Source organism: Oncorhynchus keta, chromosome 9, assembly GCF_023373465.1.
Source record: "Oncorhynchus keta strain PuntledgeMale-10-30-2019 chromosome 9, Oket_V2, whole genome shotgun sequence".
In the NCBI taxonomy this organism is placed as follows: Eukaryota; Metazoa; Chordata; class Actinopteri; order Salmoniformes; family Salmonidae; genus Oncorhynchus; species Oncorhynchus keta.
The window spans coordinates 42,070,740-42,086,191 of NC_068429.1; the positions used below are offsets into that span (position 1 = coordinate 42,070,740).

General features: G+C 42.7%; 1 protein-coding gene across 1 annotated transcript; it reads left to right on the forward strand.

Moving 5' to 3' along the window:
- Nucleotides 1-368: 368 nt before the first annotated feature.
- On the forward strand, nucleotides 369-2,716 carry LOC118387871 (growth arrest-specific protein 1-like). Its single transcript, XM_035776670.2, has one exon. It carries the CDS (start codon nucleotides 952-954, stop codon nucleotides 1,747-1,749), a length of 798 nt encoding a protein of 265 aa, XP_035632563.1. The 5' UTR covers nucleotides 369-951; the 3' UTR covers nucleotides 1,750-2,716.
- Nucleotides 2,717-15,452: the final 12,736 nt, after the last annotated feature.

Here is a 15,452-nt window from a genome sequence, read left to right on the forward strand (position 1 = left end):
TCACCATTTTGTTTCACTGGTAGTTGAACCATAGGTTCGGCTATTTGCCAAATGTGATGGATGGCATACTAGCTCTATTGTCTTCTTTCATTATCTATCGGCCTAAACAGTATCTTCATGTTTCCTATGATATTAATGTAATATATAAAGTTTGAATAATGTCTGGGAAATAATTGACAATAGCTAGAATTGGGAGATGAAATAAAGAAAACACTCATAGGAAGTTATAGCAGTTCAGAAGATATATATATATATATATATATATATAGTATTAAAATGTATTATGCATTTTTCCCCTGCTCATTCATTGGTCACGTTTCAACTTTCACGTCACTGCCCCTGAACCAAGTAGAAAATCCCAAAAACGAATTTGGCCAATAGGGCACTTGTCAAGGGATGCGGAGGAACCAGTGGGGGGAACGCGAAAGACACTCAACAGTCGTAACTATTCTATGGGGCGTATCGTTTACATCGCATTCCTCATTCCTTTACATCATTTTAAAGCTGAAGAAGGCACCGAATGCATGCTTCATGAGCGGATACACCATAACACTTTACCCAGAGCGGAGTTTGTATTTCTGAAAGGTAAAACGACGAAAACGTCTCTCCTTGCCGCTTCATTTGTGAGTGCGGCAAAGCAATGGGACGCAGACGTTGAAGAGCTCGTGAAGCCGCGACTGTTGTGAAGATAAGTGGAGAGTTAATTTGTGCCTTTTAACTTTTTATTGTGAGTGTATCAAGTGACAATCTAACAAATTGCAAGCGATGTGCGGTTTTCACACCTTGGGCGTATCACGGCAAAGAATTTGCTGAACCTCGTTCATTCTCCAGTGGAGCGGCCTGAATGCGAGGGAATGGATTTGTTTGACTACTTTTTGACACACATTTAATTTAGATACCCGCTACACAAATCCATATGTTGAAGTCTTATTTGGATCAGTCTACATCGAAATGGCAAGTTTTGCCGGGTTTATAAAGTGGACTGGGAGATCAACGTGGTATATATGCTGCGCGTTTGTCCTGTTCGGCTGTCTCTGCATCGCGTCCCCTACTCATGGTCGTCGGCTCATCTGTTGGCAAGCCATCATGAAGTGTCATGGAGAGTCTGAGTGCCACTACGCATATGACCAATACCTTTACGCCTGTGCGCCTGTTATCAACGGGGATCGGAAGAAGTGTCCCAGCCACTGCATCTCGTCCCTTATTCAGCTGAATCTAACCGAGACCGGCCCGTCTCTGGAGGACTGTGACTGCGCCTCGGACCCCGTCTGCCGGAGCACCAAACGCGCCATCGAGCCGTGCCTGCCTCGGACAAGTAACATGGGCTGCACCGAAGCCCGGCGGCAATGCGAGAGAGACTCCCAATGCAGTTCGGCAATGCGCGACTATTTGTTTCACTGCCGTAAACTTTTCGGAGGGGAGCGATGTTCGGACGACTGCAGGAGGGTGATTGCCAACATGCGCAATATACCCAAAGCCCAACAACTTGATACTTGTGTTTGTGATGGCACAGAGAGGACCATATGCGAGTACGTCAAAGTTAGTATGAAAAACTTTTGCTTTGACTCTATGGACAGATACGCGGGCAGCGGGTTGTCTGATTCAGAGGACGACCCTGAAGATGATTATGACGAGATGGAGGATTATATATATGTGGAAAACAAAAGTTTTTCATCCAGATCCGACTATCGGGGTGTTGTATGGACTGCCTCTGTGGCCACCATTTTGGTTCTAATGAATCTTATCTGATAGGGCAGCCTACCCCAGTTGATTCAGCTGTTGGGAAAGTTGTTTGAGAGAGTGGCCAGTGAAATGTTGACACGGACATAATAGCTCCTGAAAGTTGTAACACCAGCACACCTGCTTTAGCATATACGTTTTGTGTATGAATGATTTTTATGGCCTTTGCTCTGCTATCTATCTTCACGGGGCTTCTTCTCAACATTCCATCTGGTCTCTGTCTCACTCTGTCTCTGTGCTGATCTGCTATGGGTCAGTAATTTAGGTAAACACTTATATATTTCAAATGTATCATTTTTGGGGGGTGAATCCAAAAGGTTTATAGATACATTTCCAGACCGCTGTGCACCTCTAGGCTATGTAATATTTGAACCAACCCTTGAAGAATGTTATACACCCATTTCATCAGCTCTTGCCTATCATCACAAAATAGTCAAAAAATGTGGATAGACAAGTGATTTGTTTACGCTGCTGTTTTCGAGACCGTAATGAAAACGGCCGGATTGAAAGCGTTCTCTTCGTAGTCACTTCGTTGTAATGTGGAGAGAGACTCATCAAGTGTTCATCTTTTCTTATGAGCTAGACAATAGACATAGGCATACGTGTAATTATGATGTCATTTCAATTCTAGTCAGTGGATAATGCATTTGATGCAAGCACCTGACAATAGTTTGATTGGTTGGTTAGCCTACATTACTAGCCTACATTACTTGTCACACACATTTCCTTAAACTCAGTATCAATGTCAAGTTTTCAAAAAGTTTTAAGGGAGATTATTTTTTTATATGTCAAAATCTGTAAAGTTAAATTGTACAGTTTATTGTATGATATTGATTTTGTTTCCAGAGATATTTGTTTATTACTGCTAAGAAGAGATTTGCACTGTATAGAAATGACGTGAAGTGCTTCACGGTGACTATTGTATATTCTTTTGTGTCCACAGAGGTGAAAATATAAGTCTTCTTGCTTAAAGTGCCATATGACTCTTGATTGTTTCACTCTTCTCTCTTCCTTACATGCTGACGAGGCCGGACACGTTTGAGCGTCGCAAAATACATTTAGAAATCCATGTTATTCAATTATTGCACCCACACTGCTCGCGCGTCAACAAACGTCTGCGTTGCCAAGGGCTAAAATAGAAGTCATTTCTATTTCTGACACAGATCACGCTGAAAGTCCTGCCTCTCCCATCTCCTCGTTGGTTTATAGAAGCAGGTACCCACGTGCCATTTCCCATTGGTTATACCCACGTGGGTGATTGAAAGACAAAATGTTTTGCCGGTTCTCGTGGTAAGTGTAGATTCCAATCACCATTATAAGTTCAAAGATGAAAAGGCCTGGAAGGAGGAGAGATGACTAGAAATGATTCGGTTGGCTGTTTTATGTGTGGATTAATTGTCGGAGTAGAAGACCTTGTGCATTTCAGGTAAAATAACAACTCAATGTTTATCCCAGGACAAATTAGCTAGCATCAACAAGCTAGCTAAATAGGACAAATTAGCTAGCAAGCTAACTAGCTATATTGCCATACATGTTTAATGCTTTTCGACCTGTCCCCAAATTAATGTCATTGGTTCAGAGTTTGTTTTGATATTTTAACCTGCATGTTGTGATCGCGTTTCGTGTAGGGGGGGACAAAATAAATGTATGCACGATAGCGCATGCGCGCAGCCGGTTTGGGTTCCGTGTTATGTGGCCGTATGGGCACTGGGCAGCAGGTTATTTCACTACTATAGGGAAATATGACAATCTAAGTCTTGCTCTAAAGCGGCAATCAGCAGTTGAGACAATAACAATGCATACTGCTCACCTGTTTTGGTAAAAAGCTGAGGGACTGGGCTGGAGAAATGTAGAGACTCTCAAATTCATAGACGGAGCTATGGACGCAAGGACTGGCCATCCATGATATCAAAAATAATAGTTTTAACCTCATCCCTTTTTGGACTTGTAAATGATGCACCCATTTTGATTCTTGACGAATGTAGCTTATAAATGCCTCGTGACCTTAGTTCCACTGTCAACACCCAAAATACAAGCTTGTTTTACTCCACTGTTTGTGAACAAAGTAAATGTAAAGAAGCACCGTACAGCCTCAAAACATGGTTAAAACTATACATTTGATATCATGGACGATCCCTCCGTGCGTTCATAGCTCTGTCTGTGAATATGAGAGTGGGTACATTTCTCCAGCCCCATTCCTTCAGCTTTTTACAGAAGCAGTGGCGGGGAGTAGGCATTGTTATTGTTTCAACAGGGGATTGACCATTTTAAAGTGCCATATGAATCTTGATTGTTTCACTCTTCACTCTGCCTTAAGTGACCATATGGGCACTGGGCAGCAGGCTATTTCAGTACCGTGTCTCTCAAGTCTTTGGACAGCTGTACCAATCCTTTCTACTATCACAAAATTCCCTCATTACGAACGATCAGTTGATCTGAGCTACTGAATGCCGCCTAAATCCCAGAGCAAATGAAAATCTCTTAGTCGGATCGATATACACTTGACCTTGTAAACATCAATGTTTGCTGAAGGCATAAACTGTTTAATGCTGGAAGACTGTTTTTAACAGAAGGAATAAAGAGCCCCATCTCCTGGGGATTGCTGCTCAAATGGAGCCAAGAAGGGCCTCGCCAGTTTATTTATCCTCACCCCGTGTGTTTGTTAAAGTCTTCACACCGAGAGGAGAGGGGCGAAAGGAAAGCTGTGTCCGGATGAATGGAGACTTAAGTAGCCATTACAAATGCACTCTGATTGGACTGCTGTTGCTGTGTGTGGTGTGTGTTAGCTACCGGCCGTTGCTATGTATGTCTAACAAAGTAGAAGTGTTTTTTTACATTTTTTTAACACTTTCGCTTCAACATTACTATTATTATTTATCATCCTGAACAGAAGTTAAATGGCTGGTTATAGACCAGGTCTACTTGGAGAAGCTTGTAGCCTCACCCACCACCACTAAAGAAACCATTTAATTTGTGTGTCACATTTGTTTTCTCTTTTGGTTTGGCACCACTGAGAGACAGAAAAAGAGAGCGGGGACATCATCCTCTCCTTCAACTCTTGTCACAAGAGGGACTTGAGAGCAATGATGGCAGCCATGTTGTTTCTCTCGAGAGGAGGACAAGGGCCCTCCGGCCCAGTGAATGGAGGAGAAGTCGAGTGGCACTACTGTCATGGAAATGTAAAACACACAATGGTGGAGCGGCACAATGTGCAGGCACTTCATTCACTCGCTTTCTCTCTGACAGCATCTCCTCGGGGGGGCTCGGGGAGAGCGAGAGACTGCTACTGCAGATAGAGGCTTCTTGGAAGGACTTGAGAAACTTCTGTCAACGTTGTATCTCTCTTTCTCTATGTGATGCCTCCATGCTCAACGTTAGGTGACGCTCACTTGGCTTTATTTGAAGGTGTGCTTACAAACAGTTTTTTTTCTACAGGTTAATAGCTATTATTTGTCAGCTATTAAACATAATACATTTTATAAGGCCTGATGTTTATGATGTACATCAGTAAACGTCTTTATGATCAGGCGTGTATTAGGTACAGCATACATGAATCAATGATTTAAATATGCTATAAAATCAGGTGAACAAACTATTTGATACTGGTCTGTGAACAGTTGTACAGCACATGGCACATGTTTTATTATTGCTGCTTTATAAATGCAGTCTTGGGAAGCGTACACTTGGGATAATAGCTTATGATCAGAACTACAATTAAGTGATATGATAGCCTTTTTACGGCTACCACATTTTTAAGCTGCAGAGCAGATACCGAGGTTCAAAGTCATTTGCCACTGATGCTAACGTAAAAACAATTAGCTGATCTCTATCACCGCTCAACACTTTGATTCACTTAGCATTTTGATTGTTACTGGAGTGCACATTCAAATAGACTGCAGTCCTAAATAGAACCAATGATGTATTGTGCTTCAATTGCTATCGGTTTCCTTCCCACTGAATATAGAAAAGAAAAATACGCAAACTGTGGAAACCCTGCAGCTCTGTCACGGTGATGTGGCGAATGCATTTCTGGGCCTTTGTTAGCCGTCACAAAAGAGGGTACTGCCGCTTTAAGAGAGCAGGCCTGGGTTCCAACCATTAATAATTGTAATGCCTCTTTATTATTGCTGGGGATAATGAAGGAATGAGAGTCATATGGGGCCCCCAAAACCATACTTTCCCCTGAAATGTTTTCAATTAACTTTTGGCACCGGAGGAAAATAAGCGAGTTGTTTTTTTCCCCCCATCATGCTGAAACAGAGGAGAGGCTAGAGCCGGACGGGGGACGGCGCTGCGGGACACAGTACCTCATTAAAGTAGCCTCATCATAACTCAAAGTGCTGTTTTTGCAACCCCCTACTCCTAGTAACCCTGCTACACACACAGACAAACACACACAAGCGCTTGATACTCCTGCATACACACACACACATTGGCATGTACGCATATATATACACACACACACACTCGGATGTTTCATACACACACGCAGAAGCAGACTAATAGTCTTACATTAGTGGACATTCCAATCTAGACGCAATTTAAGGCGATGAGATGACTTATGGTTGAGATGCTTCTTGGAACAATCATGACTAACATACCCCTGAGCATACTGGCCACATTTCCCCCTGTGAAGTCTTCTAGAACTTTCTCTCAGTTGACATAGCATTTGTAGGTGAGGCAAACATACTGTAACATATACAAACGGTACATTTTAATCTATGTAAACTGGAGTCAGGAAATAAGTATCAGATAAATAATGTAGATTGTGTGTGAAAAGGAGCATATTATATGTTTTATAAAGTTGTGATATGAGAATAACATTTGCGGCCCCTGAACTATTTTCCATGTTGTTTTCGTAGCATGTGTAGGCTACTCAATGAACTGCCCACAATGGTCAGTAATTAAATTACTCTTTCTCTTTTAAGCCTCTGTGAAACTCTTCCAAAAAGTTTTCAAAATTCCAAGCTGCCACATTGATTCTGTCACGTCAAGTCCTTTCTGAGTTCACCGGCCTTTGAATACAGGGAAACTGTCTCTAATCCAGTTAGACTTCCTTGTGCCTCATGTGAAGCGAGATGGAGAGAGGGAAAAAAAGAGTGGGAAAGGTAAGATTGAAGTTTCTCTCAAAGAGAAGGTTGATTTCCTAGTAGTATGTATAAACAGTCATATGTATAAACAGTCAGCCCATCTTAGAAACCATGCTGATTTGAAATTGAACTTAAAAGTATAAAGCAAGTGTGTAAGGTCTTCTAAATATACTGTACAAACATGCTATATTATATTTGTTTAAATGCAAGATCTTGGGTAACTTTTCCTCAGTGGTGTAAAAATACTTTAAAGTACTATTTAAGTCGTTTTTTTTTTTTTTTTGGTATCTGTACTTTACTATTTACATTTTTGATTACTTTTACTTCACTACGGTCCTAAATAAAAATATATTTTTGAGCCATACATTTTCCCAAACACCCAAAAGGACAGGAAAATGGTCCAATTCACACACCAAGAGAACATCCCTGGTCATCCCTATTGCCTCTGATCTGATGGATTCACTAAATACAAATGCTTAATTTGTAAATTATGTCTGTGTTGGAGCGTGCCCTTGGATATCTGTAAATAAAAAGAAGAAAAAGAAAATGGTGCTGTCTTGTTTGCTTAATATAATGAATTTTAAATTATTTACACTTTTACTTTTGATACTTAAGTATATTTTAGCAATTACATTTACTTTTGATACTTAAGTATATGTAAACCAAATACTTTTAGACTTTGAATCAAGTAGTATTTTACAGGGTCTTTCACTTTTACTTGAGAAATGTTCTGTTATCTTTACTTTTACTCAAGTATAACAATTGAGTACTTTTTCTACCACTGCTTTTCCTCTTTCATTGACACATATTTGCTTGTCATGACTGTATTAAACCACACCACGTCTTGTGGATGGGGTGTCTGCCAGTAGTCTTGACTACTTAAACCTCTCAGGACTGACCAGAGAATAAACAAACTCACCCACAGACAAACTGAGTACGTAAACCCCACCGCAGCGGCCAACTGAGGTCTGTGGAGGCTATAGGGGGGTTAGGGAGGGCACTGCCTGGTTCACCCTGAGCTTTAGGAGAGGTGAAAGGGGGGTTACAGTGGGGGATGGGCTGATTTATGGTTAAGTGTATGGGGGAAGGGTATGGAGTTTGAGGAGTGACGGACTGGGGTCTGTAGAGGGAGTGGGGGGCGGAGGTTGAATGTTGAGTTCAGACCTCTGAATGATGATGCTGACACACAGGCTATGTCCCAAATGGCGCCCTATTGCCTATGTACTGCACTACTTTCACCACATAGGGAATAGGAGAGGGCTCTGGTCAAAAGTAGTGCACTAGATAGGGAATAGGGTGCCATTTTGGACACGAATAAAGAAGGGGGATATTCACCCCGGCCAATCAGGTAACTTCTCCTAACCCAGGGATCTCTGGAACTCTGGATGTTGGCGCTCAGCGGGGCGCCCTGATTGATTCCTCATTCCTGCCTCTCCCTCCTGCGTACTGGGCCAGAGAAGACGAATAGAGGTACGCAATAGTTTTGAAAGGACCAAGGGGGTGGGGAGTGAAGCGTAGGTTTTGAGTTTGGGCTTGGGGTAGAGTAAGAGGAGGAGGAGGAGGAAGGAAGGAACACAAAACGTTGCTGACACAGGGCATAACTTCATTTCCACGGTGCTGGGACAGCTGTGCGCAGTAATCTGCCATGGCGGCGCTCTAAAACATCAATGGCTTCACTGACCCCAGGGGGGGGGGAGACTCCAACTGTGTCCAGCAGTTTAGAGGAGAGGACCAGGGAGTGGAGCCCCTTTCACACCATTCAGGGGTTTGTCTTAAAGAAATATACCCCCCTTTACCTCTCTAAGAGGAGAAGGTTTGATAGTATGGGGGTCTATGTGTTTAGGTCCAAGGAGACAACAATGGGTCATTTTTAAAGCAAACTTAGAATTCATGCCTTAGTTCTATAGCTGTTTGATCAATGAGCTGGGAAACAATCAGACACATCCCTATATGGGCGGCAGGTAGCCTAGTGGTTAGAGTGTTGGACTAGTAACCGAAAGGTTGCAAGATCGAATCCCTGTGCTGAGGAGGTAGAAATATCTCCTTCTTCCCCTGAACAAGGCAGTTAACCCACTGTTCCTAGGCCGTCTTTGAAAATAAGAATTTGTTCTTAACTGACTTGCCTAATTAAATACAGCTCAAATACGCAAGAGTTTTGATCTTGGGAAAATATTTTTGGGAAAGTTAGATGACCGTTATTTATTTTACTTTTAGCTATTGTCACCATCCTGTAAGTTGCAAATTGGTGTTTGAAAAATGTACAAACATGAAAATAATCTATTCTAACGTGGAACATGACTTTACACAGCCTATAAGAAACCACATTTCCCTCAAGCAGATACATAGGGCACCTAAATAGGATTTGAGTGCGTGGTCATTCTTGTGAAACATCTATTATTGTCCATTTCATTTTGAAGTAAATCGTTGAGATAGATGTCATGTCGTTTGACCTGTTTTCACATTGCTGTTGCTATACATGTTGTCGTTTTGTGTGTCGTTATTGAATCAAGAAAGTTTTGCAGTGAAGGTTTTTAACTTCTCCTTCCCTTCAAACTCATGTCATCACTAAACCAACCTCAAACTTTCAGATTGCCAATTATAACACAACCAACATGTTTTAGCATAACAACAGAATAGAAAAACAACTCCCAAAACTATATTCTTCCTTCAAATAATGTTTCAATGTCGTTTTCCCCTTTTGCGTGCTCAACGATTAACCGATATAAAAAAAACATGAGTAAACAGAGAACTGGGAGAGTCTATCGATGGCGAGAGGTTCATTATTTTCTGCTAACCATTTTGTTGTAGAGAGCGGCGAGAACAAAACATTTTAACCTAAGATAATGGCTCGAGGCTGGGGTGCTGTCGGCGGTGAATAGGGTCTCTCTAAGCTGAATGGGGGCTCAAAGCTTTACTCTATTATCCTGACATCCTGAGGGCCAGGGGCCACCCCCCCTAGCTGCTGTCGACTAGGTATTCATCCATCACACATTCCTCCCTCTCTCTCCCTCTATGCTCTGTGTCTTTCTTTTTTTGCGATAAAGGGAGGGAGGATCGATGGTGTTATTTTTGAAAAACAAACTGTAGGTCAGACCCTTGAGAGGGGAAGCGATGGAGAGAGAGAGAGAGAGAGAGAGAGAGAGAGAGAGAGGAAGGGAGAGCCACTGGATATGAGAGATAGATGGCATGGAATTACAAGAGGAAAGAACAATAGAGTTTGAGTGAAGAGAGAGAGAGAGAACAAGGTTGATGACTGATGCCAATAGTGTATGTGGCTTTTAAGGAGAGAGAGAGTCTATTGAAACAAGATAAGCAACTCAGTCTTATCACCCTCATATTCTGTCTCATGCATACCTAACCATTACAGCAATGGAGAAGTGATCACATTGCAAAGCTCGCCTACGACATCTCATGCCAGTGTTTTAAAAGTGTTATAAACACACACTTTTAAGGTATGCTGCTGGACTGCAGTTCATTTGAGGTATTACTGTGCAACTGTGGCAGCCAGCACTCGTATTGCTTTTTTAAGCAGAATGACACTTCGACACCCCCACATTTTCTCACTTTCTCTCTCTCTCTCTGTCTCTCTCTCTCTCTCTCTCTCTCTCTCTCTCTCTCTCTCTCTCTCTCTCTCTCTCTCTCTCTCTCTCTCTCTCTCTCTCGCTCTCTCCCTTCTCTATCCTCCCCTTCTCTCCGCTCTCCACCACTCCACCACTGTTTGTTTAACAAGCTTGGCTCAGGCGCAAGGATCTCCAGTCATGCCTGCAGTGTTGACGGTAAATGACTCAATTTAAATCCGAGAGCAAACAGGCAAATCCAAGCCAGCTGAGCTAGGCAAATATCACAGTTCATCTCAAGTCCCTTCTACCCATTGTGAGAGCAGGATCGAGGAACATTAGCCCAGTGCTAATAGCTTTGTTCACAGCTCTCTGATGGAAGCATATATACACAAAGTCACAAAATGGGGCAGGACATTTGTGGTTGTTAGCAGAGGCTTTACCAAAGGGAAAATGGCCTTGACAGTGAAGTGCTATGTAGTAACAGGGTTATTACCCTGTGGTTGTGAAAGGAACGTGTCTGTGCGTGCGTGTGTGTGCGTGCGTGTGTGTGTGTGTGTGTGTACCATACGTGTGTGTGTGTGCAGGCCATACGCAGCATAAGTCTGTGTATCAGTACTGTCATGAACACAGGGTAAAAACAATGGCGAGATGCTATCGTTCTGCCACCTCAACATCCATTGTCACTTTCAATCCTTTTGGTTGTGAAACCCCAGATAAATCGTTATTCAGGCTATATCCAGCAGGACACAGAGACCAGCGGGAGAGGACCAGAGAGGATCAGGAAAATATTTTTGACCTGGCCTGTCTGGTTCTAGTTTGCTCAATCTATCTGCTGTTACCAGTTCAGACTTGTGCCAAACGATAAACATGCCTATGTGAGAGGTAATGCCCAAATATGTTCGTATCGAAAGAAAGCTCTCTTTGTATGCATACTTAATGTTAGCCAAAGATTACTACATACTGCAACCGTCATTTATGAGGTCTTGATATCGCTCTATTCTATCTTCTTTACCCCCTGTCCATGTTAAGATAAACCATATTTGGAATCTCAAGCACATTCATTCATCAGTCTCCATGTCCTGTCCAGATCTCAATTCCCCCCCCCGCCCCCTTTCTCTCTCTCTCTCTCTCTCTCTCTCTCTCTCGCTATCTCTCTCTGAAGCTTCAGCTCCATCTGTTTCTCATTTCCACTGGCGTAGCTGCTTGGAATGTGGCCATGTTTTTAAAGATGAGTTATTACACCATTAATACATACTTTACCCAACACTATTTGAAGTTGGCCAAAGTGGAAAGACACACAGCAGTAGAGAACTGTGTTTTAGATAAGGGAACAAGACTGTTTCGGATTACTTTTAATGGTTTCATGCATATTTGGAAAGGAGGATACATGAAAGATTCCTCTGGTTTTGGAAAATTAGTTTGAAATGTTAGTTATCTTTTTCTGTTTGTGATACCGAGGGGGTGAGAAGATTTAATGGCATATTTTTTGTTCTCGCTAAATGTACTGTGTACGGCCCTCCAGTGTCGTTAGTTACACTTCCTTAGTAGAAAAAAAAGAGCATAACTTCTTTATGGAGACTCTAACAATGTATTCAACTGCTTATATATATATATTTAAATATGAGACTATTATGGTTCTAGATACAGTTTTGTTTCCTGAAGTTTGGATCATAATATTATGAGTGCCAAACCATAATGATAGGTTTTGGTTTATTAATTTCAATGGGATAAAACACATTAGCCTTTCAAAGATGTTATATGGCTGTCTCCGTCTCCGTTTTCCTAAATTCCCAAGATTATGAGGTTCTGAAAGATATTCATTATGATCAGTAACATACTGTACCTAAGGTCTCGAAGGACCGTATGAATTATATTAACCACTGTTAGCCACAAGACGGCCTCATTTTTCTTGTTAGATGATCAGTCAGACTGGGCTACTCCAGTTCACAGTCCACCAGTGAACACGTTGTTGAGATTACGAGGAACGTATCGTGCGTAATGTCATTGGATCATGTTTTGATGCACTTAAGAGGTCCAACTTTATTGGAAAAATGTTTCTTTGTAGAACACAAAGAGGCCTACTTCATGGCCTATTTCATGGGAGTCGATACAATTTTAAATAGGCATCACAAAATTAAATAGGCATTTTTGTGTGCGCGTGTGGCGTGAGTGCGTGTGCATGCGTGCCAACAAGTGTGTCAAATATGTATTTGAACTCCTTTCTGACTTTGTCGACATAAATACGCTTGTCAGTTTGTTGTGCTGCGTCATCAAAACGTGTGTTCAGCAGTAGTCTTCACTGACTGTGTTTCCCCTGCAGGTGGCGCCAGTTGAAGCCCTGTGTGTTGCAGCTGCAGATCCTAGTACGTTTTCCTTCACTGCTGCCCAACACGACCAGATCACCTCCTGAGGAACACTCCACTGGGGTTTTAGTATCCTTATCTGAAGAAGAAAACAATGTTTAAAGTGCATGTGTGTGTAGGAGTGTTAATGGGGCTGCAGGTAGCCTAGTGGTTAGAGTGGTGGGCCAATAGCCGAAAGGTTGCTGGATTGAATCCCGAGCTGACAAGGTAAAACAAAAAATGTCGTTCTGCCCCTGAGCAAGGCAGTTAACCCACTGTTCCTTGTGTGCTGTGGTTGTTGATTACGGCAGCCCCCCACACCTCTTTGATTCAAAGGGGTTGGGTTAATTGCCGAAGACACATTTCAGTTGAATGCATTCAGTTGTATAACTGTGGCTGTGCCTGGCCTGCATTTGTGCACTTCCCATCCAGCAGGGCCAGAGTGCCCCTGTTGTGTCAGGTTTTAAGGGGTCTACGCAAACAGAGCCAAAGGAGGTCTGTGCATTTGTGCGGCTGAATTTCTGGAACGCGACACAAACTGATCTCCTTCGGCTCCGTTTGCGTAGAGCTCTTTACACTTGCACATACTGTACTCAGCCTCGTACTCCCGAGTGGCTCTCTGCACGTTAAGCCTCCTGGTGTTGGCATTGGGAATGCTCAGTGGGATCAGGGTCTGGATGGGCTCCGGCTGACAGTTGAGACAGACAGGAAGAGAGCAAACTGACTTACTGTAACATTCAGTTTGTTTCGGTTCAGTTCTATTCCATTCGACTTTTCCGCCTCTGACTGCAGTCATCACCATATCCACCAGCACCTTGCCAAACTCATCTGAGGAGACAGAGCCATTGAAGCTGGGAAGGAGGGTGGGTGTTGAGTGTGTGCATGTTTTACTATACTTGTGAGTAACAGAAGTCCTTACAAGAAGAGTAAACCAACAGATATTCAGACAAGTGAGGACATTTTGTCGGCCTTAAAAAGGCTATTTCTGACTTAGGTTTAGCGTTAGAATTAGCTTTCAAATTAGGGTTAGGTTTAGGGTCCGGAGTTATCATTAGGATTAGGGTTAAGGAAAATAGTTTTTTTTAACGGGAATCAATTGCTGGTCCCCAAAAATCCTCACAAGTATAGTAACACATAGTTGTGTGTGTGTGTGTGTGGGTGTGGTCAGGATCAACATTGTAGTTGCCCATTAAATCTATTAGTGGCCTCTGGATGACCCCCTCTGAGGTTAAATGTCACCATAACTCAAGACTTAGCACCCTGAGAGACCTTCTCCTGAGGCTGGTGGCTGTAACTCAGCTAAAGGCCCGTCCAAATGATCGAATAATCTATGGTTCACTCTGACCCAGCTCTGACTGTTGTTATGGTATGGGCCTGGAACTGAGGGAACGAACAGATAAGGAATGAGCATATAACGAGACGTTTGTCCTTCACTCTGGAGTAGATTGATGCAAGCCTCTGAGGATCGTGTCTGTCTCCAGTTGCACCTGTTTGTCTATTAAAACTTTTAAAGTATAGAATTAGTCTGCTTTATCCTTGTATCCAGCATTTCCACACTTTGGGCAAATTCACGATTCCTGACTGTGTGAGTGTATTTAAATATTTATGCAAGTGGGCACACCACAGTGTGTGGTGCCAGGACACCAACTTCATCAAAATTAGCAAGACAAAGGCGGTGATCGTGGACTACAGGAAACAAGACGGCCAAGCACACCCCCAGGTCAAGAGCTTCAAGATCCTCGGTGTCCACATCACTAAGGAATTATCATGGTCCCCACACACCAACACAGTCGTGAAGAAGGCACGACAACGCCTCTTCCCGCTAAGGAGGCTGAAAGGATTTGACATGGGCCCTCAGATCCTCCAAAATGTCTATAGTTGCACAGTGGAGAGCATCTGGACTAGCTGCATCATTGCTTGGTATGGCAACTGCTCAGCATCTAAGGCGGTACAAACGGTAATGAGTACGGCCCAGTAAACCACCGGGGCCAGGTTCCCTGCCATCCAGGACCTCTATACCAGGTGGTGTCAGAGGAAGGCCCTGAAAATCAACAAAGACCCCAGCCACCCAAGTCATAGACTGTTTTCTCTGCTACCGCACGGCAAGCGGTATCGATGTATCAAGTCTGGAACCAACAAGACCCTGAGCAGCTTGTACCCCCAAGCCATAAGACTGCTAATAGTTAAATAGCTACCCGGACTATCTTCATTGACTCGTTTGACACATGCGCTGCTGCTACTGTTTAATCTATCCCGTTGCCTAGTCACTTTATCCCTGCCTATATGTGCATATCTACCTCAATTACCTCTTACCCCTGCACATCGACTCGGTAGTGGTACCCCGTGTATATAGCCATGTTATCATTACTCGTTGTGTATTAATTTCTCATTATTAGTTTTCTATTATCTCTCTGCATTGTTGGGAGGGGCCCGCAAGTAAGCATTTCACTGTTAGTCGACACCTGTTGTTTCTGAAGCATGTGAGAAATAACATTTGATGTGAAGTGTTAAAGTGAGACATGGCCGTGGGTGTGTAACGTGGGGGAAAATACACATAAAATACTATTTCTTTAGCCATACTGCACCTTTTTATATATATATATATATATATATATATATATATACACATATACACACATACATATACGTGAGGTGAGGTCCTCTGGACTAAGCTGCACAGAACAGGTTATTTACATCAAGGAGTGGAGCATGGGAATCAG

Coding starts and splice junctions, on each gene's coding strand:
- LOC118387871 (XM_035776670.2), top strand. CDS start 952: ATGGCAAGTTTTGCCGGGTTTATAAAGTGGACTGGGAGATCAACGTGG.